Source organism: Notolepis coatsorum, assembly GCF_963971535.1.
Source record: "Notolepis coatsorum genome assembly, chromosome: 14".
NCBI lineage: Eukaryota > Metazoa > Chordata > Actinopteri > Aulopiformes > Paralepididae > Notolepis > Notolepis coatsorum.
In genome coordinates, this window is record NC_140178.1 from 1,087,410 (window position 1) to 1,113,231 (window position 25,822).

At 46.3% G+C, this 25,822-nt stretch overlaps 1 protein-coding gene across 1 annotated transcript; it reads right to left on the minus strand.

Annotated features, from left to right (window-relative positions):
* Positions 1-385: 385 nt before the first annotated feature.
* elavl3 (ELAV like neuron-specific RNA binding protein 3) lies at positions 386-23,671 on the minus strand (the record flags this gene model as incomplete). Its single annotated transcript, XM_084328303.1, has 8 exons — positions 386-734; positions 1,566-1,604; positions 4,308-4,355; positions 6,418-6,652; positions 6,844-6,997; positions 20,869-20,972; positions 23,236-23,452; positions 23,657-23,671. The coding sequence occupies 8 exons, from the start codon at positions 23,669-23,671 to the stop codon at positions 386-388; spliced, it is 1,161 nt and encodes a 386-aa protein (XP_084184429.1).
* Positions 23,672-25,822: the final 2,151 nt, after the last annotated feature.

A 25,822-nucleotide genomic window follows, 5' to 3' on the forward strand; every position in this document is an offset into this window, starting at 1 on the left:
CACATTCGTCGACTGTCTCCTCCAGACGCCACCAGCCCACCGCGCCACGTCACCCCCTGCCCACCACCACCACGTCACCCCCTGCCCACCGCCACCACGTAACCCCCACCCTGCTCATTCAATCCAGGCAAATGTAGGGAAGGACTAGCGTGTGTAAAGAGAAAGGAAAAAACTCTACTAGTAGTGTGTTTGTTTGAGACTCGTATGCTTGTTGTGTAGAGGATATGTCCTGATTGTGTGTGTGTGTGTGTGTGTGTGCGCGTGTGCGTGCGTGTGTGTGTGTCTGTGTGTGTGTGTGTGTGTGTGTGTGATAGTATATCATCATCAACGTGAGAGAGAGACTCAGTCCAGGTCCAGAGAGAGAGAGAGAGCGACAGCGCCCCCCTCAGGCCTTGTGCTGCTTGCTGGTCTTGAAGGACACCTGCAGCACGCGGTCGCCCAGACGGTACCCGTTCAGGCTGGCGATGGCCATGGCCGCCTCGTCGTAGTTGGTCATGGTGACGAAGCCGAACCCTTTGCACTTGTTGGTGGTGAAGTCGCGGATCACCTTGACGTTGGTGACGGCGCCGAACGGGCCGAACAGCTGCCACAGCACGCTCTCGTCGGCCTCGGGCGACAGGTTGTAGACGAAGATGCACCAGCCGGCGCCCGTGGGCCCCGTGAGGTTGACGCCCGCCAGGCTGGTCATGCTGTCGATGGTGATGGGCGAGAACCTGGGGAGCAGAGAGGGAGAGCTGCCATGGGTGTCATTCTGCCGTTCACCGCCGCGCGCCTCGCTCCGCCCTACTACTGTGTGTGTTTGTGGGGGGTAACGGTGGGAACCGGAGCCCCTGGGACCCCCGTCTCAGTCCCACGCGGGTAACTACGGTAACGACCACAGAGGCGGCCCCCCCGACACAACAGCGCCCCTGTGTGTTCAGACGGGGCATAGCGCTCTGTGTGTGTGTGTGTGTTTACTGAGTCAGTACTCTCTGCTGTGGTGACCAAAGCGTCTGTAAGAGTCACGAGAATCACAAGGTTCCAACGGAAATCACACAATATAACAAAACACAGAAACCTAGAGAGGGATGAGAAGCGAAATCAGAATCAAATCATAGGGGGGGGGGGACCGGAGCAAACTGAGGAGGACGCAAACGGAATCTGGTGGTATGTCCATCATGCTGGTGGAAAAGAAAGGGGGACATTAAAAAGCAACTGGCAACTGAAACTGACAATGTTAGTTCAGAAATAAATACATATAAAGAATCTGGTCCATTAATCAAAACCAAAAAGAAACAAAATTAAGGTTCAACAAAGCCACACCAGAATACCCTGCTGTTGGGGAAGATGATAAAACACGCTTCTCATGTTGGGAAGATGGTATTTCAGTGTCTGGGCTGGCGACATGCTTACATGGGCACAGGGGGCATAGGGGGCACAGGGGGAATAGGGGCACTGGGACCATTATGTCTCAGTTCAATATTAAGTCAGCAGGTGGTATTCCGGTCACTTTGTTTTAAGGTTGTATTAATATATATATATATTTTTTGTGGCATGGATGCTTTTGAAAGTACACCGTTATTTACCTCTTGACTCCGTAGCTGGCGTTTAGTAAATTGTCGAGTCTGCAACGCAAGAGGGAGAATGAAGGGGTTTGTAGAAGTTAGTGTCGAGATCTACCAGCAACAAGGGCCTCCACTTAACATGCTGCTCCGTCACCAGCTGGCCACCAGAGGGCGCCGTTCGCTGGGAGGTAAGTCCCAAACCCCTGCACTCTGGGTGTGACGTTCTAATTTGTAGTTTTTTATCTTTTACTGCGTTACTGCTTAAAATCCAACTTAATTTCCCCATTAAATGTCCCCTTAATTAGATTTGAATATAAAAACAACCTAATTTGTAGCCTAGTTCAGTGGCATGCACATATCAGGTGATTCTAATGCTTGATTTGTTGAACACTATGTTATTAAGTGTCCTGTTCAAATCGGACATTATGGCAACGCCATTACATTACATTCATTACGTTGCCATTTAAAAATAGAAATCACCACGTCGCTTAAGGCTCTAATCGTTCACATTTCCCTCCTCTCTCAAGGCTCTTATCGTTCACATTTCCCTCCTCTCTCAAGGCCCTTCTCGTTCACATTTCCCTCCTCTCTCCAGGCTCTTCTCGTTCACATTTCCCTCCTCTCTCAAGGCTCTTATCGTTCACATTTCCCTCCTCTCTCAAGGCCCTTCTCGTTCACATTTCCCTCCTCTCTCAAGGCCCTTCTCGTTCACATTTCCCTCCTCTCTCCAGGCTCTTATCGTTCACATTTCCCTCCTCTCTCAATGCTCTTCTCGTTCACATTTCCCTCCTCTCTCAAGGCTCTTATCGTTCACATTTCCCTCCTCTCTCAAGGCCCTTCTCGTTCACATTTCCCTCCTCTCTCCAGGCTCTTCTCGTTCACATTTCCCTCCTCTCTCAAGGCCCTTCTCGTTCACATTTCCCTCCTCTCTCAAGGCCCTTCTCGTTCACATTTCCCTCCTCTCTCCAGGCTCTTATCGTTCACATTTCCCTCCTCTCTCAATGCTCTTCTCGGTTAACATTTCCCTCCTCTCTCAAGGCTCTTATCGTTCACATTTCCCTCCTCTCTCAAGGCCCTTCTCGTTCACATTTCCCTCCTCTCTCAAGGCCCTTCTCGTTCACATTTCCCTCCTCTCTCCAGGCTCTTATCGTTCACATTTCCCTCCTCTCTCAAGGCTCTTATCGTTCACATTTCCCTCCTCTCTCCAGGCTCTTATCGTTCACATTTCCCTCCTCTCTCAAGGCCCTTCTCGTTCACATTTCCCTCCTCTCTCCAGGCTCTTCTCGTTCACATTTCCCTCCTCTCTCAAGGCTCTTCTCGTTCACATTTCCCTCATCGCCAAGGCGTCTCAATTTTAAACTTGAGCAGATGTGAGCAGCGCCTGGCTACGCTAATCCTGTTCTAAACAAGCTAATGTTCCACCCGCACACATTGAGGCTACGCTGCTCTGTAGCTGTATAGCTCTGTGGCTACATATAGCTCTGTGGCTGTATAGCTCTGTGGCTACATATAGCTCTGTGGCTGTATAGCTCTGTGGCTACATATAGCTCTGTGGCTCTATAGCTCTGTGGCTACATATAGCTATGTGGCTGTATAGCTCTGTGGCTACATATAGCTCTGTGGCTGTATAGCTCTGTGGCTACATATAGTTCTGTGGCTGTATAGCTCTGTGGCTACATATAGCTCTGTGGCTCTATAGCTCTGTGGTTGTATATAGCTCTGTAGCTGTATAGCTCTGTAGCTGTATAGCTCTGTAGCTGTATAGCTCTGTGGCTGTATAGCTCTGTGGCTACATATAGCTCTGTAGCTGTATAGCTCTGTGGCTACATATAGCTCTGTGGCTGTATAGCTCTGTGGCTACGTATAGATCTGTGGCTGTATAGCTATGTGGCTACATAGCTCTGTGGCTGTATAGCTATGTGGCTACATATAGCTCTGTGGCTCTATAGCTCTGTGGCTGTATAGCTCTGTAGCTGTATAGCTCTGTAGCTGTATAGCTCTGTGACTGTATAGCTCTGTAGCTACATATAGCTCTGTGGCTGTATAGCTCTGTGGCTGTATAGCTATGTGGCTGTATAGCTATGTGGCTACATAGCTCTGTGGCTGTATAGCTCTGTGGCTGTATAGCTCTGTGGCTACATAGCTCTGTGGCTACATATAGCTCTGCGCCCCGTATAGCTATGTGGCTACATATAGCTCTGTAGCTGTATAGCTCTGTGGCTACATATAGCTCTAACCCTGTATAGCTCTGTGGCTATGTATAGCTCTGTGGCTACATATAGCTCTGTGGCTACATATAGCTCTGTGGCTGTATAGCTCTGTGGCTACGTATAGCTCTGCGGCTACATATAGCTCTAACCCTGTATACCTCTGTAGCTGTATAGCTCTCTGTAGCTGTATAGCTCTGTAGCTGTATAGCTCTCTGTAGCTGTATAGCTCTGTAGCTGTATAGCTCTGTAGCTGTATAGCTCTCTGTAGCTGTATAGCTCTGTAGCTGTATAGCTCTGTAGCTGTATAGCTCTCTGTAGCTGTATAGCTCTGTAGCTGTATAGCTCTCTGTGGCTGTATAGCTCTGTGGCTACATAGCTCTGTGGCTACGTATAGCTCTGTGGCTGTATAGCTCTGTGGCTACGTATAGCTCTGTGGCTGTATAGCTCTGTGGCTACGTATAGCTCTGTGGCTACATATAGCTCTGCGGCTACATTAGCTCTAACCCTGTATAGCTCTAACCCTAACCCTGTACAGAAGACGTGGTTCTCTTACATGGGCTTTGCGCTGTTATCAGGTCCCTTTCCAAAAGGAGGGATGATGCTGCAGTTTAAAAGAAAGTAAGAGAGAGAGAGTGAGAGAAGAGAGGAAGAGAGGATGAGCGTCGGAGAGCTCACGTGACTACATGCTGCATTTCATACACATTTTCTTTTTGCTTTTTGCTTCAGTATAATTCCTGCAAACCACACTTGTCTTTTTGAGTGCGTTACTTAAGCCGGTGGTTTGTCTTCGAGGAGGAGGTCGACAACCATCACCTTGTCCCTCCTTCACTGAGGCGCTCGAGTCCCTCACTGAGTCACAGTCAGTGAGACTTCTGGAGTTTCCCAAATATTATGTCAAGAACTCACAACAAACAGGGCTAATACTGCAGCCTGTTTAGAATATGTAAATATATTTTCTATAGTTTAATCTGTGACTGTAAGGCTTCATTCGTCTTGTCTTCCATTCATTTGTGGCACATTGAAAACATTGCACAAAGTAGCACACAGTGGTAAACCGGTTGGGTTTCTACTGATGTTTACAGAGTTATACGTCTTAACCCTTTCACTACCACACTACAGAAGGTTAACCTTTCACTACCACACTACAGACTGTTAACCATTTCACTACCACACTACAGAAGGTCAACCCTTTCACTGCGACAATACAGACGTGTTTCTGTAGTGTGGTAGTGAAAGGGTAACCTTCTGTAGTGTGGTAGTGAAAGGGTTAACCTTCTGTAGTGTGGTAGTGAAAGGTTAACCTTCTGTAGTGTGGTAGTGAAAGGGTTAACCTTCTGTAGTGTGGTAGTAAAGGGTTAACCTTCTGTAGTGTGGTAGTGAAAGGTTAACCTTCTGTAGTGTGGTAGTGAAAGGGTTAACCTTCTGTAGTGTGGTAGTGAAAGGTTAACCTGTAGTGTGGTAGTGAAAGGGTTAACTTTCTGTAGTGTGGTAGTGAAAGGTTAACCTTCTGTAGTGTGGTAGTGAAAGGGTTAACCTTCTGTAGTGTGGTAGTGAAAGGTTAACCTTCTGTAGTGTGGTAGTGAAAGGTTAACCTTCTGTAGTGTGGTAGTGAAAGGGTTAACCTTTTGTAGTGTGGTAGTGAAAGGGTTAACCTTCTGTAGTGTGGTAGTGAAAGGGTTAACCGTCTGTAGTGTGGTAGTGAAAGGTTAACCTTCTGTAGTGTGGTAGTGAAAGGTTAACCTTCTGTAGTGTGGTAGGGAAAGGGTTAACCTTCTGTAGTGTGGTAGTGAAAGGCTAACCTTCTGTAGTGTCGTAGGGAAAGGGTTAAACGTCTGTAGTGTGGTAGTGAAAGGTTAACCTTCTGTAGTGTGGTAGTGAAAGGGTTAACCTTCTGTAGTGTGGTAGTGAAATGTTAACCTTCTGTAGTGTGGTAGGGAAAGGGTTAACCTTCTGTAGTGTGGTAGTGAAAGGGTTGACCTTCTGTAGTGGTAGTGAAAGGGTTAACCTTCTGTAGTGTGGTAGGGAAAGGGTTAACCTTCTGTAGTGTGGTAGTGAAAGGGTTAACCGCCTGTAGTGTGGTAGTGACAGGGTTAACCGTCTGTAGTGTGGTAGTGACAGGGTTAGGGTCCTGTAGTGTGGTAGTGACAGGTTGACCCTCTGTAGTGTGGTGGTGACAGGGTTAACCTCCTGTAGTGTGGTAGTGACAGGGTTGACCTCCTGTAGTGTGGTAGTGAAAGGTTAACCTCCTGTAGTGTGGTAGTGACAGGTTGACCCTCTGTAGTGTGGTGGTGACAGGGTTAACCTCCTGTAGTGTGGTAGTGACAGGGTTGACCTCCTGTAGTGTGGTAGTGAAAGGTTGACCTCCTGTAGTGTGGTAGTGAAAGGGTTAACCTTCTGTAGTGTGGTAGTGAAACGTTAACCTTCTGTAGTGTGGTGGTGAAAGGGTTAACCTTCTGTAGTGTGGTAGTGAAACGTTAACCTTCTGTAGTGTGGTGGTGAAAGGGTTAACCTTCTGTAGTGTGGTAGTGAAACGTTAACCTTCTGTAGTGTGGTAGTGAAAGGTTAACCTTCTGTAGTGTGGTAGTGAAAGGTTAACCCTCTGTAGTGTGGTAGTGAAAGGTTAACCCTCTGTAGTGTGGTAGTGAAAGGTAAGGTTCTGGTACCTGAAGCGCTGGGTCTGGTGGTGCAGGGGGCCCGTGTAGCGCCGGGCTGCCGTCTGGTACAGCTGGGTGAGCAGCGCCTGGCCCGTCTTCTGACTCGGGTTGTTGGCGAACTTCACGGTGATGGGCTCGGCGGCGCCGAGGGGCTTCTGCCCGTTCAGACCCTTGATGGCCTCCTCCGCCTCGTTCCGCTTGTCGAACCGGATGAAGCCCACGCCGCGCGATATGCCTGCTCCGGGTCACAAGGCAAGACGGTGTTAGCACCTGGGGGGGGGGGGGGTTCTTGTGGTTGTACTGTACGTGTGCTGTATGATGGGGGTCAGGGTCAGAGGTCAGGGTCAGGGGTCAGGGTCAGGAGCTGAGGTCAGGGGTCAGGGTCAGGAGCTGAGGTCAGGGGTCAGGGTCAGGGGTCAGGGTCAGGGTCAGTACCTGTGACCTGGTCCACCAGGATGCGCGAGGTGATGATGCGTCCGTACTGGGAGAACAGCTGCTCCATGTCCTTCTGGTTCATGGTCTTGGGCAGGCCGCTCACGTACAGGTTGGCGTCGCGGATGGAAGCCGAGCTCGGCCGCGCGTAGGAGACCTGGGAGGAGGGGGGGGGGGGAGGAGGAGGAGGAGGAGGAGGAGGAGGAGGAGGAGGGAGGAACAACAACACCGTTAACTTCAACATCAAACGTTCGGTAACTGGAAGAGGATCTGGAGGAGTTGCTTGTTGAATATATGTCTCCTACTTAGGCCCTGTTTAGACGGAAACGCTAGCAGGTGAATCCGCAAAAATATTTTTTCGGATGTGCCTTTCGTTTATACGGAAACGGCGTTTTTACGGGGTGAAACCGCAAAAAAGTGAGACTACCTTCCAGGGTGGAATTCCTAGAAACGATAAACCTTTGCGCTCTCGTCTAAACTGTCAAACCGCATAAAACGATGACGAAAGGGTTGTCAAGGCTCTCGTCGCGCGTACTGCTTACATCACAGGCATGCGCCAGTAGCCTAGAAGCGTAAACAAAGCATGTCTGATTCTATCCATGGCGATCACCTGAAGGCTACATTGGCAGTACTTTTAAATACACAAGAATCTGTCCCACGGCGTGACTGGACCCACTGTCTGTGAGTGACTCTGCTTTGGTCCAATCACATTCCCCACCCACAGTCTGTGAATCAGAGGCAGAGTAGGGCGGGTCTTCACAGCATGTCATGTGACATATGCGCCAATCGTGTGACAGCGGGGCTCAGTCGTCTCGAGTTGTTACAGCCTCGTCTGCACGGAGAATTCCACCCCAAAACACTAGTCTAAACGCAAAATTAAAAGTGAGACCGTAAGACGACTTTTGCGGTTTCTGTTCAGACTCTCTCCGTCTAAACGTAGCCTCAGTCTCTCACTCCCCTCCCCCTCTTCTCTCGGCTCTCTGTGCTCGGTGCTTCGTGGCGTTTGTCGGACTCCACTCAAGCCAACTCGATATGGATCTAATCAGCTGGTCACACTCAGTAGTGGATCGCATATTTACGTCAAGAAAGCAGAATGAGGCCGACCCTCTCTGCCCACTCGGGACATTTCAATCGGGCTGAAGACGTGGAAGACATTTGGATTATCATTCATGCTCCTGACTAAAACACTCGCTGCGTTCCACGCAGACGACCAACCAACTGCATTCAGTCATTCTGGACGGAGTTGTTAAAATTCACTCTAAATCTACTCAAAATCTAATTTAAATCGACGTGGCATTTTTTCCTAGAAGAAGAATGAGAATGCTGCCAGCCTAAACAAATTCCGGAGAGACGACCCACCAAGGACATAACCCTGTCACTACCACACTACAGAAGGTTAACCCTGTCACTACCACACTACAGAAGGTTAACCCTGTCACTACCACACTACAGACGGTTAACCTTTCACTACCACACTACAGACGGTTAACCTTTCACTACCACACTACAGACGGTTAACCTTTCACTACCACACTACAGAAGGTTAACCCTTTCACTACCACACTACAGAAGGTTAACCCTGTCACTACCACACTACAGAAGGTTAACCCTGTCACTACCACACTACAGACGGTTAACCTTTCACTACCACACTACAGACGGTTAACCTTTCACTACCACACTACAGACGGTTAACCTTTCACTACCACACTACAGAAGGTTAACCTTTCACTACCACACTACAGAGGGTTAACCTTTCACTACCACACTACAGAAGGTTAACCCTTTCACTACCACACTACAGAAGGTTAACCCTTTCACTACCACACTACAGAGGGTTAACCTTTCACTACCACACTACAGAGGGTTAACCTTTCACTACCACACTACAGAGGGTTAACCTTTCACTACCACACTACAGAAGGTTAACCCTTTCACTACCACACTACAGAGGGTTAACCTTTCACTACCACACTACAGAGGGTTAACCTTTCACTACCACACTACAGAAGGTTAACCTTTCACTACCACACTACAGACGGTTAACCTTTCACTACCACACTACAGACGGTTAACCTTTCACTACCACACTACAGACGGTTAACCTTTCACTACCACACTACAGACGGTTAACCTTTCACTACCACACTACAGACGGTTAACCTTTCACTACCACACTACAGACGGTTAACTCTTTCACTACCACACTACAGACGGTTAACCTTTCACTACCACACTACAGACGGTTAACCTTTCACTACCACACTACAGAAGGTTAACCTTTCACTACCACACTACAGAAGGTTAACCCTTTCACTACCACACTACAGAAGGTTAACCTTTCACTACCACACTACAGACGGTTAACCTTTCACTTCCACACTACAGACGGTTAACCTTTCACTACCACACTACAGAAGGTTAACCTTTCACTACCACACTACAGACGGTTAACCTTTCACTACCACACTACAGACGGTTAACTCTTTCACTACCACACTACAGACGGTTAACCTTTCACTACCACACTACAGACGGTTAACCTTTCACTACCACACTACAGAAGGTTAACCTTTCACTACCACACTACAGAAGGTTAACCCTTTCACTACCACACTACAGAAGGTTAACCTTTCACTACCACACTACAGACGGTTAACCTTTCACTTCCACACTACAGACGGTTAACCTTTCACTACCACACTACAGAAGGTTAACCTTTCACTACCACACTACAGACGGTTAACCCTTTCACTACCACACTACAGAAGGTTAACCTTTCACTACCACACTACAGAAGGTTAACCTTTCACTACCACACTACAGAAGGTTAACCTTTCACTACCACACTACAGAAGTTTAACCTTTCACTACCACACTACAGAGGGTTAACCTTTCACTACCACACTACAGAAGGTTAACCCTTTCACTACCACACTACAGAAGGTTAACCTTTCACTACCACACTACAGCGGTTAACCCTTTCACTACCACACTACAGAAGGTTAACCTTTCACTACCACACTACAGAAGGTTAACCCTTTCACTACCACACTACAGAAGGTTAACCTTTCACTACCACACTACAGAAGGTTAACCCTTTCACTACCACACTACAGAAGGTTAACCTTTCACTACCACACTACAGAAGGTTAACCCTTTCACTACCACACTACAGAAGGTTAACCTTTCACTACCACGCTACAGAAGGTTAACCCTTTCACTACCACACTACAGAAGGTTAACCTTTCACTACCACACTACAGAAGGTTAACCCTTTCACTACCACACTACAGAAGGTTAACCCTTTCACAAGAGATAGAGAGAGACTGCTATTCCCTCCCTCTGCTGTGTGTGATGGAGAGAGAGAGAGTGAGAGAGAGATAGAGAGAGGGAGAGAGAGACTGCTGTTTCATGAGAGAGAGAGAGCTGATAGGCTGCTGGTCCTCTGCTGCCTTTTGTTTGGTCCTCTGGGAGGAACGGCTCCACTGGCAACCGGCAAACAATGTCGCTCACACGCCGAGCAGCATCCCTGCTACCTCCACTCACTCCCCTCCACCCAGGGTTAGGGTTAGGGTTAGGGTTACTCACACGCCGAGCAGCCTCCCTGCTACCTCCACTCACTCCACTCCACCCAGGGTTAGGGTTAGGGTTACTCACACGACGAGCAGCACCCCTGCTACCTCCACTCACTCCACTCCACCCGGGGCGTCCGGGTCAGTCGGCACCAGTGTAACGGTTGTGACAACGTCACCTCAAACTCCGATGCCCCGAGGGGGTTTCGAACACGGGTCTCCCACGCCGCGTGCAACAACACAGACCGCTACACCGAGAGGTGAATTCACTTCTTTGTAACGTGTCTATGCGTCTTCTGAGGACGTGAGCGTGAGTTTAACCCATCAGTCACCCCAGCCCTCCGTGACTGCGCTTCACGATACCCTCCGTTACATATAGTTAGTGTTCATTATTCATAGTGTGAATATAGTTATATTTCTCCTGCCACACCTCACAACCAAGGCTGCTTTTCAAAATTATATTAACGCTTATTATTATTATGGAGTATTGTGATATGAATACAAACCCCATTGTATATGACCCCTCGTTTGTTATATGGAGTGAAAACAGTCGACCCGAGTTCGACCAATCGGTGGCGAGCTGCGGCAGAGTGCACAGTGTGTATGAGAGAGGGGGGGGGGGGGTCGCCCTATAATTAACCCTCTCCCTGCCTGCCTACCACAGTACAGATGGTGCCTGGCGTCCATATGGCCCCTAATCCTGTCATTGGCATTCTGGTCCCCAAGCTACCCCCCCCCCCCCCCCTTACCCCTTACCCCTTTCACTACTGCCCCCCCCCCCCCCCCTTTCACTCTCTATTGATGCTTCACGGAAAGTCAGATATCAGCTCAGAGTCATCTCGGGTATTAATATTCATACAGGGTTTTTCTTTAATGTGTTTTCTTCTTCCACTCAGGCCAGCGCATCGACTTGTTCAAATTATTATCACCATAACATTATGAGCAATAAAGCAATAATCAGTATCATAATCACTCAAACCACACATGTTTCATCACTGTGTGCTGTTAGTATATATATATATATGTTATGTAGTATGTGTGTTGTTAGTATATATATATATGTTATGTAGTATGGGTGCTGTTAGTATATATATATATATATGTGTTTATGTAGTATGTGTGCTGTTAGTATATATATATATATGTTATGTAGTATGTAATATCATTGTTGTTTACAAACGTGGTCCATCTTTTCTGTCAACCAACTGTTATGTTACAGCCCTTTACCCTTAGACACACAAGGGTCGTAACATAAATGGGGGCTCGTCCGGGATTTTGTAACCCGTGTTCAATTGTTGGTTGATGGATTTGGTGAACTGTGTTTGTTTACACTTGTATAGTCATTAATTTGTGTGTAAAAATGGCATTTGTAAAAAAAAAATGGCAGTTAGTACTTTTGATCTGGGGAAATTCTTGAGCAATCCTACTTGGGAAGAGCTGGATAGCTGCCGCAAGGCAGACTTAGTGGAGATTGCCACACATTTTAAACTCTCGGTTCAACAAAAGCATCTTAAGCAGGATATCAGGTGTCTTGTGGTAGATAAGCTGTTGGAGCAGGGGACGCTTGTTTTACCTGTGGTCTCTGATGAACATGCAAGTCCTGGTGAACCTACGGAAGCACAGCCTTCTGAGGAGCAAGTTCATGGGGAAAGTGCTGAGAAGGCAGGTGTGAAAGTCACATTGCCACATTTTCACTTGGCCTCTCCTGTGTCAACTGGGTCTCGAGAAGGGGCCCAGGTCAAGGTTAGAATAGCCTGTCTCCAGATGGAGGCTCAGGAGAAGGCACAAGCATGTGAGGCGGAGTATCGGCTTCGTAGAATGGAGCTTGAGGCAGAAAATGAAAGGGCTGTTAACATTCGTAGGTTGGAGCTGGAGCAAGAGCTCAGAATGCGGAGGTTGGAGCTGGAAGTCCTAAGGAGTGAATCCAACTCTGCTACACCGACTCCTCCACAAGGCCCGGGTATGTCCTCCTCCACAGCTTATTCATCACACACTTTTGATATAAGTAAACACATTGCTTTGGTGCCTCCGTTCCGAGAGACAGAAGTTGATACTTATTTTAATGTGTTTGAGCGTATTGCTGCTTCATTGCGCTGGCCAAGAGAGGTCTGGCCTTTGTTGCTTCAATGCAAATTGACTGGTAAAGCCCAAGAGGTTTGTTCAACACTTTCCCTAGAAGATAGTCTATTGTATGATACTGTGAAGGCTGCCATCCTTCGTGCATATGAGCTTGTGCCCGAAGCTTATAGGCAGAGGTTTCGCAGTCACAAGAGAGCTGTCAACCAGACCTTTGTAGAGTTTGCTAGAGAGAAGGGAACTCTCTTTGATAAATGGTGTGCAGCAAGCAAGGCCTCAGATCTTAACTCTCTCAGAGAACTCATTCTATTAGAAGAGTTTAAGAATCGTTTGCCAGAGCGTATTGTCATTTACCTGAGTGAGCAGAAAGTGTCCACTCTGCAGCAGGCTGCTGTATTAGCTGATGAGTTTGCGCTAACCCATAAAACTGTGTTTGTAGATAGGCGTGACTCGTTTCTCCCCCATGCTTTCTCTCAGAAACATTCTGTCCCCAACCAAAAATGTCACCTCCACGCCCAAAAGAGGAGCGGACATGTTACTGTCATAAACCTGGTCATGTTATTTCTGACTGTTTAACATTGAAACGTAAGCAGGAACCGTCCTCTCAGAACTTTAGACAACCCAAAGGGGTTGGTCTGATTAAAATGGCACCTGGTTCTGATCGACAGATGCACAATGATCAGGATGTTCTCGATCCTTGTTTCAGGCCATTTATTTCCAAGGGTTTAGTTTCCTTGACAGGGGATCCAAAAGATCAGTGTACAGTTCAGATCTTACGAGATACTGGAGCCTCACAATCCTTTATCCTCTCTGATGTACTACCTCTGTCTGAGAAATCTTCCTGTGGTTCTAGTGTCCTAGTTCAAGGTATTGAGATGGGTTTCGTGCCAGCCTTACACTGTATCATGTACAATCTGATTTGGTCACTGGTTTCTTTAAAATAGGGGTGAGACCTTCCTTGCCAGTTAAAGGCATTTCCTTTATCATGGGAAATTATTTAGCTGGAGGACAGGTGAACGCTGTGCTGGAAGTGTTGGATCACCCAGACACAGATTCTCTGCCTGATGACTTGTCACAGAACTTCCCTGAAGTTTTTTCTGCAAGTGTTGTCACTCGGGCTCAATTGAAAAAGAGGGGTGAGGAAATTAATTTGTCTGACTCTGTTTTTGCTTCAGCTTTTGTCAGGGAGGAGTTGCTGGCTCCAACTTCTGATACCGCTGACAAACCACAGACTCATAGTAAGGGTACCCCCACAGACAACTGTAACTAGTTCCGACGCATTGAAGTTACCCGTTACTCGTGAAATGCTAATTACTGCCCAGAAGGCTGATCCTTCTCTTGCAAAATGTTTCTCTTCTCTTGAAACAGAACAGAGGAGAGAGTTGCATTCTTATTTTGTGGATGAAGGAGTTTTGATGCGTACATGGAGGTCCCATGGTACTAGACTGTCAGAGCATGCACAATCAGAGATAGGGCTACAGATCGGGTACCAGACTGGAGCACTGTCTATCAGATTGTTGTCCCTGCAGTTTATCGTCAGCATGTACTGTTCTTGGCCCATGACCACCCTTGGTCTGGACATTTAGGAGTCACTAAAACATACAACAGAATACTTCCAACATTTATTTTGGCCCGGTTTGAAGTCCGATGTAGCACAGTACTGTCGTACCTGTAGTACTTGTCAGATCACCGGAAAGCCAAACCAGGTAATTCCACCTGCTCCCCTCTGTCCTATACCAGCGGCGGTGAACCATTTGAACATGTCATAGTTGACTGTGTTGGTCCGTTGCCAAAGACCAAAGCCGGCAATCAGTTTTTGTTGACAATAATGTGTACCGCCACCCGTTTCCCTGAGGCTATACCTCTTCGCAGAATTACAGCGCCTGTAATAATTAAGGCTTTGACGAAGTTCTTCTCCACGTTTGGACTGCCTAAGGTAGTACAAACTTACCAAGGCACCAACTTCCTGTCTAGGTTATTTGAGCAAGTGTTACAGTCCCCTGGGTATCCGACATATAGTGTCCAGTGCCTACCACCCTGAAACTCAGGGGGCTCTAGAACGTTGGCATCAGACATTAAAGTCCATGCTGCGTAAATATTGCTTAGACACAGAGAAAGATTGGGATGAGGGTGTCCCCCTTGTTCTATTTGCTGTGCGAGAGACCATGAATGAATGAATGAATGAAAACTTTATTTAACAGATTGCAGAATGGGTACAATACAGTACGGCTCAATACACACAATTGTTAAGGAGATGCAGACCTGAGAAAGACGTTTGTCTTGTTTCCATCAGGGTCCCCCATACAGGAGTCTCTTGGTTTCAGTCCTGCTGAGCTCGTTTTCGGGCACACTGTTAGAGGACCTCTGAAAGTTCTTAAAGAACGGTTCATGGCAAAGGGTGCCAGCACACCCACTAATGTTCTAGATTTTGTTAGCCAGTTTCGAGAGCGACTGCATCAGGCGTGCTCTCTCGCAAAAGAAGCGCTCTCTTCTTCCCAGAGAACTATGAAACGGCACTATGACGAGAAAGCTGTTTCTCGATCTTTCCAGCCAGGTTATAAGGTTCTAGTCCTGTTACCTATCCTTCGTTCTGCTCTTTCCGCTCGTTTTTCCGGACCGTATGCAATAGACAAGAAAATAAGTGATACAGACTATGTAGTTCGCACCCCTGATCGTAAACGTCACTCTCGTGTTTGCCACATCAATATGCTTAAACCATATTTTTCCAGAGATAGTCTGCAGGTGAAGACCTCAGACCAGACAGCCGGACTGGCCGTCTCTGCTGTTGCCTCAACTCCAATAGTTCCGGACTCTCCTGACGTTAGTGGTGAGGATGTAGATGGCTTAGAGTTGCGCAATGCAGCCCATCAGTGTGCTAGATTGTCCAACACTGAGATGTTATTGAACCCCAAATCAGATGGAACTCCTAGATTTTGTACTGATTTCCGAAAGGTAAATGCTGTCACCGTGCCTGATTCCTTCCCACTGCCCCGCATGGAAGATTGTATTGACAACCTTGGATCTGCCACCTATGTTAGCAAACTAGATTTGTTAAAGGGTTACTGGCAGGTCCCTTTGACCCCCCGTGCCTCGGAAATCTCTGCGTTTGTTACTCCTGACAATTTTTTGCAATATACTGTAATGCCTTTTGGAATGCGTAATGCCCCGGCCACTTTCCAGCGACTGGTGAACCTAGTCCTGGCTGGTGTTCCAAATTGTAATGCCTATCTCGATGACCTGGTTGTCTATTCGACCAACTGGCGTGACCACATGACAACCTTACAAACTGTCTTTGACCGCTTAGCTGGAGCCTCCCTGACCCTTAACCTTGCCAAGTGTGAGTTCGGCAAGGCTACGGTTACCTATCTTGGTAAGCAGGTAGGACAAGGACAAGTGCGTCCGGTGGATGCAAAAATATCTGCAATCACAACTTTTCCAGTGCCTACTACTAGGCGGGAATTGCGTAGATTCCTTGGGATGGCTGGGTATTACCGTGGTTTTTGCCGAAACTTCTCTTCTGTAGTCACCTCTCTCACTAGCCTGTGTAGCCCGTCCAAACCATTCATTTGGACAGCTGATTGTCAAAATGCATTTGATGGTGTTAAAGCTCTCTTATGCAGTTCCCCTGTTCTCTCTGCTCCAGATTTGTCCCTGCCGTTCCAGCTGGAGGTGGATGCCAGCGGGTGGGAGCTGGAGGAGTGTTATTACAGGAGGATCACGATGGTGTCAGTCACCCGGTTTGTTATTTTTCCCGGAAATTTAACAAACATCAACTAAACTATTCCACTATTGAAAAGGAGACTTTGGCTATGTTGTATGTGTTGCAACATTTTGAGGTGTATGTCGGTTCGAGCGTATTACCAGTGGTAGTATACACCGACCACAACCCATTGGTTTTTCTGTCGCGGATGTACAACCACAATCAGCGCCTCTTGCGTTGGGCGCTCATAGTGCAAAATTATAACCTCAGCATAAAGCATAAGAAGGGGTCTGAGAATGTGTTGGCGGATGCTCTATCTCTGAGTTAAATCTCTCGTGCGGTCGACTTGTTTGTTGACTGGTTCATTGTTGTACCGACTGCTTATTTTAGTTTTTTTCATAGCTCTTTACTTTGAAGTACAAGTTATCTCGGAGATGGGGATCTCGTTGTTAAAGAAAAACATGTTTTGTTGGTGTTATGTGTCAGACATGTTTTTGTCTTATGTATGGGGGTGTTACATCCCAATGTATATATTCCCCAGTGTGTGTCTCCATGTGTGTGTGTTCTCCATTTTTGTTTCCTCCCTCCAGCCATTGTTCCCTCCACCATTGGTCCCTGCCAGGCCTGCCCTTCCATTATAGCAGCCCAGCACCGATTGGTGGATGGTTTTCCAGACTCCAGCACTCAATCAACACCACCCAATCATGGATCACCACACACCTGTTAAAACATGGCTTCTCACTTCAGTCTTTCTCTCTCTCTGGTATGAGGCTAGGCCTGGTGATATTTTGTAACCTTGACTTTGATAATATTGCATTTGTTAATTGACCTTTGTGTTTTGGAAATTGCCTTTGTGTGTGTATGGCCACAGAGAGAGCATTGTTAGTTATAGTTTGTTTTTGTATATATTATGCCTTTGTTGTATGTATCATTAATGTGTTTTTCTCTCTTTTCTCAGGAAGCACAGATGGGGTGAGCTGCCATTTCCTTTGGACATTGTTTTCTCCTGTTTTGGTTAGGTAAGGGTAGTTTAGGTAATGTAATTTCTTTTACCATAGATTAGATTGGTTTATTTGGAGTATAGTGGTGTTTGTTTGTTGTTTTGGCCTGGGCTCACCCCTGAGCTACATGTGCTTCCTTTGCATCTCAATAAATATCATTGTTGTTTACAAACGTGGTCCATCTTTTCTGTCAACCAACTGTTATGTTACAGCCCTTTACCCTTAGACTCACAGGGGTCGTAACAGTGCTGTTAGTATATATATATATATATATGTTATGTAGTATGTGTGCTGTTAGTATATATATATATATATATATATATATATATATATGTTATGTAGTATGTGTGCTGTTAGTATATATATATATATATATATGTTATGTAGTATGTGTGCTGTTAGTATATATATATATATATATATATATATATATATGTTATGTAGTATGTGTGCTGTTAGTATATATATATATATATATATATATGTTATGTAGTATGTGTGCTGTTAGTATATATATATATATATATATATATATGTTATGTAGTATGTGTGCTGTTAGTATATATATATATATATATATATATGTTATGTAGTATGTGTGCTGTTAGTATATATATATATATATATATGTTATGTAGTATGTGTGCTGTTAGTATATATATATATATATATGTTATGTAGTATGTGTGCTGTTAGTATATATATATATATATATGTTATGTAGTATGGGTTAGGGCTCCCCCCGGTGTATTAGTTAGTTGATAGAGGAGCAGCAGGTTGTCTGATTAGAGCCCAGAATCCTGGGGCAGCTGAGACCCTGCTCTCTCTCTCTCCCTGCTCTTTCTCTCCCTGCTCTGCTCTCTCTCTCTCTTTCCCTGCTCAGCTCTCTCTCTCCTTCCTCTCTCTCTCTCCCTGCTCTCTCTTTCCCTGCTCTCTCTCTCTTTCCCTGCTCTCTCTCTCTTTCCCTGCTCTCTCTCTCTTTCCCTGCTCTCTCTCTCTCTCTCTCTCCCTGCTCTGCTCTCTCCCTGCTCTCTCTCTCCCTGATCTCTCTCCCTGCTCTCTCTCTCCCTGCTCTCTCTCTCTACCTACTCTCTGCTCTCTCGCTCCCTGATCTCTCTCTGCTCTCTCTCTCTGCTCTCTCCCTGCTCTCTCTCTATCCCTGCTGCTCTCTCTCTCCCTGATCTCTCTCCCTGTTCTCTCTCTGCTCTCTCTCCCTGATTTCTCTCTCTCTGCTCTCTCTCTCCCTGATTTCTCTCTCTCTGCTCTCTCTCTCCCTGATTTCTCTCTCCCTGCTCTCTCTCTCCCTGCTCTCTCTGGTCTCTCCCTGCTCTCTCTCTCCCTGCTCTCTCTCTGCTCTCTTTCTCCCTGCTCTCTCTCTCTCCCTCTCTCCCTGCTCTCTCTGCTCTCTCTCTGATCTCTCTCTCCCTGCTCTCTCTCTGCTATCTCTCTCCCTGCTCTCTCTGCTCTCTCTCTCCCTGCTCTCTCTCTGCTCTCTCTCTGCTCTCTCCCTCTCTCCCTGCTCTCTCTCTGCTCTCTCTCTCCCTGCTCTCTCTGCTCTCTCTATCTCTCTCTCCCTCCTCTCTCTCTCCCTGCTCTCTCTCCCTGCTCTCTCTATCCCTGCTCTCTCTCTCTCCCTGCTCTCTCTCTCTCCCTGCTCTCTCTCCCCCTGCTCTCTCTCTCTCCCTGCTCTCTCTCTCCCTGCTCTCTCTCTCCCTGCTCTCTCCCTCCTCTCTCTCTCTCCCTGCTCTCTCTCCCTGCTCTCTCTCTCCCTGCTCTCTCCCTCCTCTCTCTCTCCCTTCTCTCTCTCTCCCTGCTCTCTCTCTCTCTCCCTGCTCTCTCTCTCCCTGCTCTCTCTCTCTCCCTTCTCTCTCTCTCCCTGCTCTCTCGCTCTCCCTGCTCTCTCCCTCCTCTCTCTCTCCCTCCTCTCTCTCTCCCTTCTCTCTCTCTATCTCCCTGCTCTCTCTCTCCCTGCTCTCTCTCTCCCTGCTCCGCTCTCTCGCCCATTTGATTTCTCAATCCTGAGCTTTGTCTCAATCTTTGATGTTCTTTGATCAGGCGGGGGAGGGGGGTCCAGTAGTGTTTAATCTGACCCCCTCCATCTTCCCTCATCTGATTTGGGGACAAAGGAGCCCCCTAATTAGCCCAGATTGGAGGCAGATGGGGTAACCTGGGCTGACCCCCGCGACCCACCAGCTCGCCGCTGTAATTACATTTCCATGACAATCGCTGCTGCCTCTGCTTCCTCCTCCGCAGAGTCTGCTGCCGCGCGCCGCGCCTTCTGACCGCACTCTCTGCCCCTCCCCCTCCTCCTGCACTCTCTCTCCCCCCTCCCCCTCCCCTCTCTCCCCCCTCCCCCTCCCCCTGCGCTCTCTCCCCCCTCCCCCTCCCCCTCCCCCTCCTCCCTCTCTCCCCCTCCCCATCCCCCTCCTCCCTCTCTCCCCCTCCCCCTCCTCCCTCTGCTGACTCCGCCGCTGCGCCTCGCCTTCTGACCTCACTCTCTCTCCTCCTCCTCCTCCTCCTCCCTCTGCTCTCACTCCCTTTGTTCCTGCCACCACTCCCCTCTGACCCCTCCCCCTCCCTCTCCCCACTCTCCTCCTCTCCCTCTGTCACGTCTGTCTCTGCAGCCCCCCCCTTTCCCCCCCTTTCTTTTCTCACTTCCTTTTTCTCTCTCCATTCATCTTCTAGGTTTTTGTATTGAAGCCCGAGGATGGAGAGCTCAGCAGGGAGAGAGAGAGAGAGAGCAGCAGGAGAGAGAGAGAGAGCAGCAGGAGAGAGAGAGAGAGAGCAGGGAGAGAGAGAGAGAGCAGCAGGAGAGAGAGAGAGAGAGAGCAGGGAGAGAGAGAGAGAGAGCAGCAGGAGAGAGAGAGAGAGAGCAGCAGGAGAGAGAGAGAGAGAGAGAGCAGGGAGAGAGAGATAGCAGCAGGAGAGAGAGAGCAGGGAGAGAGAGATAGCAGCAGGAGAGAGAGAGAGAGATAGCAGCAGGAGAGAGAGAGAGAGAGCAGGGAGAGAGAGATAGCAGCAGGAGAGAGAGAGAGCAGGGAGAGAGAGAGAGAGAGCAGCAGGAGAGAGAGAGAGAGAGAGAGAGCAGGGAGAGAGAGATAGCAGCAGGAGAGAGAGAGAGAGCAGGGAGAGAGAGATAGCAGCAGGAGAGAGAGAGAGAGAGAGCAGCAGGAGAGAGAGAGAGAGAGAGAGAGAGAGAGAAGGGAGAGAGAGAGGAGGGAGAGAGAGATAGCAGCAGGAGAGAGAGAGATAGCAGCAGGAGAGAGAGAGAGAGAGCAGGGAGAGAGGGAGCAGCAGGAGAGAGAGAGAGCAGGGAGAGAGAGAGCAGCAGGAGAGAGGAGAGAGAGAGAGCAGGAGAGAGAGAGAGAGCAGGGAGAGAGAGAGCAGCAGGAGAGAGAGAGCAGCAGGAGAGAGAGAGCAGAGAGAGAGAGAGAGCAGGAGAGAGAGAGAGAGAGAGCAGGAGAGAGAGAGAGTAAGAGAGAGAGAGCAGCAGGGAGAGAGAGAGATAGCAGCAGAGAGAGAGAGAGCAGGAGAGAGAGCAGGAGATAGAGAGCAGGTAGAGAGAGAGAGAGTAAGAGAGAGAGCAGGAGAGAGAGAGCAGCAGAGAGAGAGAGAGAGAGAGAGAGAGAGAGAGAGAGAGAGAGAGAGAGAGAGAGCTCAGCAGGGCGACCCTTACCTTGATTGTTTTGGTCTGCAGTTTGAGACCGTTGAGCGTGTTGATGGCCTTGTCTGCGTCGTTAGGATCTACGTAGTTTACGAACCCGTAGCCCAAACTCTGACCTGCAGGAGAGAGAGAGCAGGGAGAGAGAGACACACGCAGTCAGCAGAGAGACACACATATCTATATCTGTACATATGACTTACTACCATAGTGTCTTTATACCTGTATCACTGTACATATTAATACTATATCTATATCTGTACATATCTCTTACCTACTCTTACTAGTTACACTGCTGGCCAGTATGACTTACTACCATAGTGTCTTTATACCTGTATCACTGTACATATTAATACTATATCTATATCTGTACATATCTCTTACCTACTCTTACTAGTTACACTGCTGGCCAGTATGACTTACTACCATAGTGTCTTTATACCTGTATCACTGTACATATTAATATTATATCTATATCTGTACATATCTCTTACCTACTCTTACTAGTTACACTGCTGGCCAGTATGACTTACTACCATAGTGTCTTTATACCTGTATCACTGTACATATTAATACTATATCTATATCTGTACATATCTCTTACCTACTCTTACTAGTTACACTGCTGGCCAGTATGACTTACTACCATAGTGTCTTTATACCTGTATCACTGTACATATTAATACTATATCTATATCTGTACATATCCCTTACCTACTCTTACTAGTTACACTGCTGGCCAGTATGACTTACTACCAAGTTCAAGTTTGTTTTTATTTGTCAGAACAGAATACAGTATACTTTATAATGAAATGCTTGTTAGTTACTTGTTAGTAAAGTCAATATACATATATACAATATACAATACAGAGTAAAATGAGTATCAGTGAGGTAGAATGCAGAGGTACAAAACTTGGGGTAGGGTGCAAATCTCTTTAATAATAGATGAAGTGTCTAAAGTGAATAAAGTGAGTGGTAAGGTGAGTGTTGTGGATGTGTGTGCAGTGTATGTAGATGATGGGTTGTTACATAGTGTCTTTATACCTGTATCACTGTTCATTTTAATACTATAACTCTGTACATACATCTGATTAGCACTATACTCAGTAGTAGTAATTTATAATTGTATACCCAGTTTAATCACCTGTACATTGTATATTACTGTTGCACTTTACTGTTACATTTGCACTCTGGTTGGATGCCAAACCTCTTTTTATTGTACTGTACTTTGTGCTGTATGATGACAATACTGTGTTGTATGATGACAATACTGTCTTGTATGATGACAATACTGTGTTGTATGATGATGATACTGTGTTGTATGATGACAATACTGTGCTGTATGATGACAATACTGTGTTGTATGATGACAATACTGTCTTGTATGATGACAATACTGTGTTGTATGATGACAATACTGTGTTGTATGATGATGATACTGTGTTGTATGATGATGATACTGTGTTGTATGATGATGATACTGTGTTGTATGATGACAATACTGTGTTGTATGATGATGATACTGTGTTGTATGATGATGATACTGTGTTGTATGATGACAATACTGTGTTGTATGATGACAATACTGTGTTGTATGATGACAATACTGTGTTGTATGATGACAATACTGTGTTGTATGATGATGATACTGTGTTGTATGATGATGATACTGTGTTGTATGATGACAATACTGTGTTGTATGATGATGATACTGTGTTGTATGATGATGATACTGTGCTGTATGATGATGATACTGTGCTGTATGATGACAATACTGTGTTGTATGATGATGATACTGTGTTGTATGATGATGATACTGTGTTGTATGATGACAATACTGTGTTGTATGATGATGATACTGTGTTGTATGATGACAATACTGTGCTGTATGATGATGATACTGTGTTGTATGATGATGATACTGTGCTGTATGATGACAATACTGTGTTGTATGATGATGATACTGTGTTGTATGATGATGATACTGTGTTGTATGATGACAATACTGTGCTGTATGATGACAATACTGTGTTGTATGATGATGATACTGTGTTGTATGATGATGATACTGTGTTGTATGATGATGATACTGTGTTGTATGATGATGATACTGTGTTGTATGATGACAATACTGTGTTGTATGATGATGATGATACTGTGTTGTATGATGACAATACATTTTAATCTAATGTAATCTAATAATTCTCCAGGAAAGATATAACATTATAGAGGTTAAATGACCGAACTTCCAGCGTGGAAATGAAACATAACCATGGAGCTGGAAGGTCAAAGGTCACCTGTTATATTGTCACTAAGGCATGGGGCTGGAAGGTCAACGGTCACCTGTTATCTTGTCTCTAAGGCATGGAGCTGGAAGGTCACCTGTGATCTTGTCTCTGACCAGTTTGCAGGACTCGATCTCCCCGATGCTGCCAAACAGACTCTTGAACTCCTCCTGCGTCATGTTCTGAGGCAGGTAGTTGACGATCAGGTTGGTCTTGCTGTCATCCGTGGAGCCGTTGGTGCTGATGACCGGGCCGTTGGGCAGACTGGTTCCACTCGGACCGTTGGACACCTGGGTTTCCATGGTGCTGATTATCTGGGGAGGAGGGAGAGGGCGGAGTCAGAACATGTGACCAGGAGAGGGCGGAGTCAGAACATGTGACCACATGACAGGGAGGAGGGAGAGGGTGGAGTCAGAACATGTGACCAGGAGAGGGCGGAGTCAGAACATGACACATGACAGCCTATATATATATATAGTAATATATTAAACATGTATAAATCACACAGTGACTCACACTGGCAGCATCAGCATCCTTGCTAACAGGGAATTGGATGCTGTCCACACAGACCCCCCCCCCCCCCTTCACCATCCCCCCACTCCCCCCTCTCCCTCCCTCCCTCCTCCCTGCCTCTGGTCCTGCAGATGTCACGGCCCCCCTTCCCCCGCGGTCAAACATCATGACATCATTAACAGGCTGAGGGGACCAACTCATCTATAACTTGTGACCATCTCATCTATAACTTGTGACCATCTCGTCTATAACTTGTGACCATCTCGTCTATAACTTGTGACCATCTCGTCTATAACTTGTGACCATCTTATCTATAACTTGTGACCATCTCATCTATAACTTGTGACCAACTCGTCTATAACTTGTGACCATCTTATCTATAACTTGTGACCATCTCATCTATAACTTGTGACCAACTCGTCTATAACTTGTGATCATCTCATCTATAACTTGTGACCATCTCGTCTATAACTTGTGACCATCTCATCTATAACTTGTGACCATCTCGTCTATAACTTGTGACCATCTCGTCTATAACTTGTGACCATCTCATCTATAACTTGTGACCATCTCGTCTATAACTTGTGACCAACTCATCTATAACTTGTGACCATCTCATCTATAACTTGTGACCATCTCGTCTATAACTTGTGACCATCTCATCTATAACTTGTGACCATCTCATCTATAACTTGTGACCATCTCGTCTATAACTTGTGACCATCTCATCTATAACTTGTGACCATCTCGTCTATAACTTGTGACCATCTCGTCTATAACTTGTCACCATCTTATCTATAACTTGTGACCATCTCGTCTATAACTTGTAACCATCTCGTCTATAACTTGTGACCATCTCGTCTATAACTTGTGACCATCTCATCTATAACTTGTGACCATCTCGTCTATAACTTGTGACCATCTCGTCTATAACTTGTGACCATCTCGTCTATAACTTGTGACCATCTCGGTGTCACAGCCACTAAAGTGTTAAATGCAGTCTGTCGTCCAATGAAACAATTGACCATATTCACATGGTGGCCATTTCGTTTTTATGTCGCGCTCAGATTGGGATTAAAATGCAGATTAAAATAAGAAATGAAGCATAATTAAGTGGAACAAATACTTTAAAATAAGGTTAAACATATAAAGTATTTAAGTAAAGGAATTGGTAAAAAAATAGATGGTATCATGTAAAATCTGATTCATTTCAAGTTGATTGAAGGACAAGTGCACGTTCAGTGTCAAAACAGGCCTTTAACCCTTTCACTGCCGCACTACCAAACTGTTAACCCTTTCACTGCGACAATACACAGAATGTTAACCCTTTCACTGCCACACAACAGCAGGGTAACCCTTTCACAGCCACACTACAGAAGGTTAACCCTTTACTATCACACTGCCGACGGTAACCGGGTTAACCTTCTGTAGTGTGGCAGTGAAAGGGTTCATTTGTAATGATGCTGAATGTTATTTTGTGTTTGGTCAGCAAACAGGTGATTGTAATCAACTAGCAGGTGATTACCATTATGACACCTGTGGCCAATGAGCTGTGGTCTACCATCACATGTGACCTCAGCCTCCCAACAAGACCAATCTACTGAGCATGCCTAATGAGGGAGAAATATTCTACTGAATCGTTTATATTAGGATTTTCTTGTTGAGCAATGCAGCCAAACAGTTTAGAATATGTGTACATGAACGTTTCACAGTTATGATGCCCCTCTAGCGCATGGAATTAACTCCAATAAAGCTTGAGATTCTCCCCTCTGTTTAAAACCTTGATCTTCAACCTTTGTCAATCAAGTTGTACATGTTTTAATTGATTGTTATCCTTACTTGTCTTATTGTTATGATTTTATATGCTGTGTGGTTTTAATATTTCTGTGTGTACACTCGACGTGACATGAGGGAAACCTCGGTTGCCCCTTTCGAGGTCAAATAAAAGGTTTGAAATGAAATATAAATATTTCTGAGCATATAGTTTGGTCCAGAATTCCGAATGTATTTCAGTCCGAACAATTGGCTCCGCCAGACGACCTCCATTAAAGTGTTTAGGTAAACAACACGGTGCTGCGTGTCCACCGCCCTCTAGTGGTACGAGACGCTGCTGCTCTCTCCTGGCTGCTGCGTGAGCCAGTCGGGCTAAACACTGCCCTCTAGTGGTACGA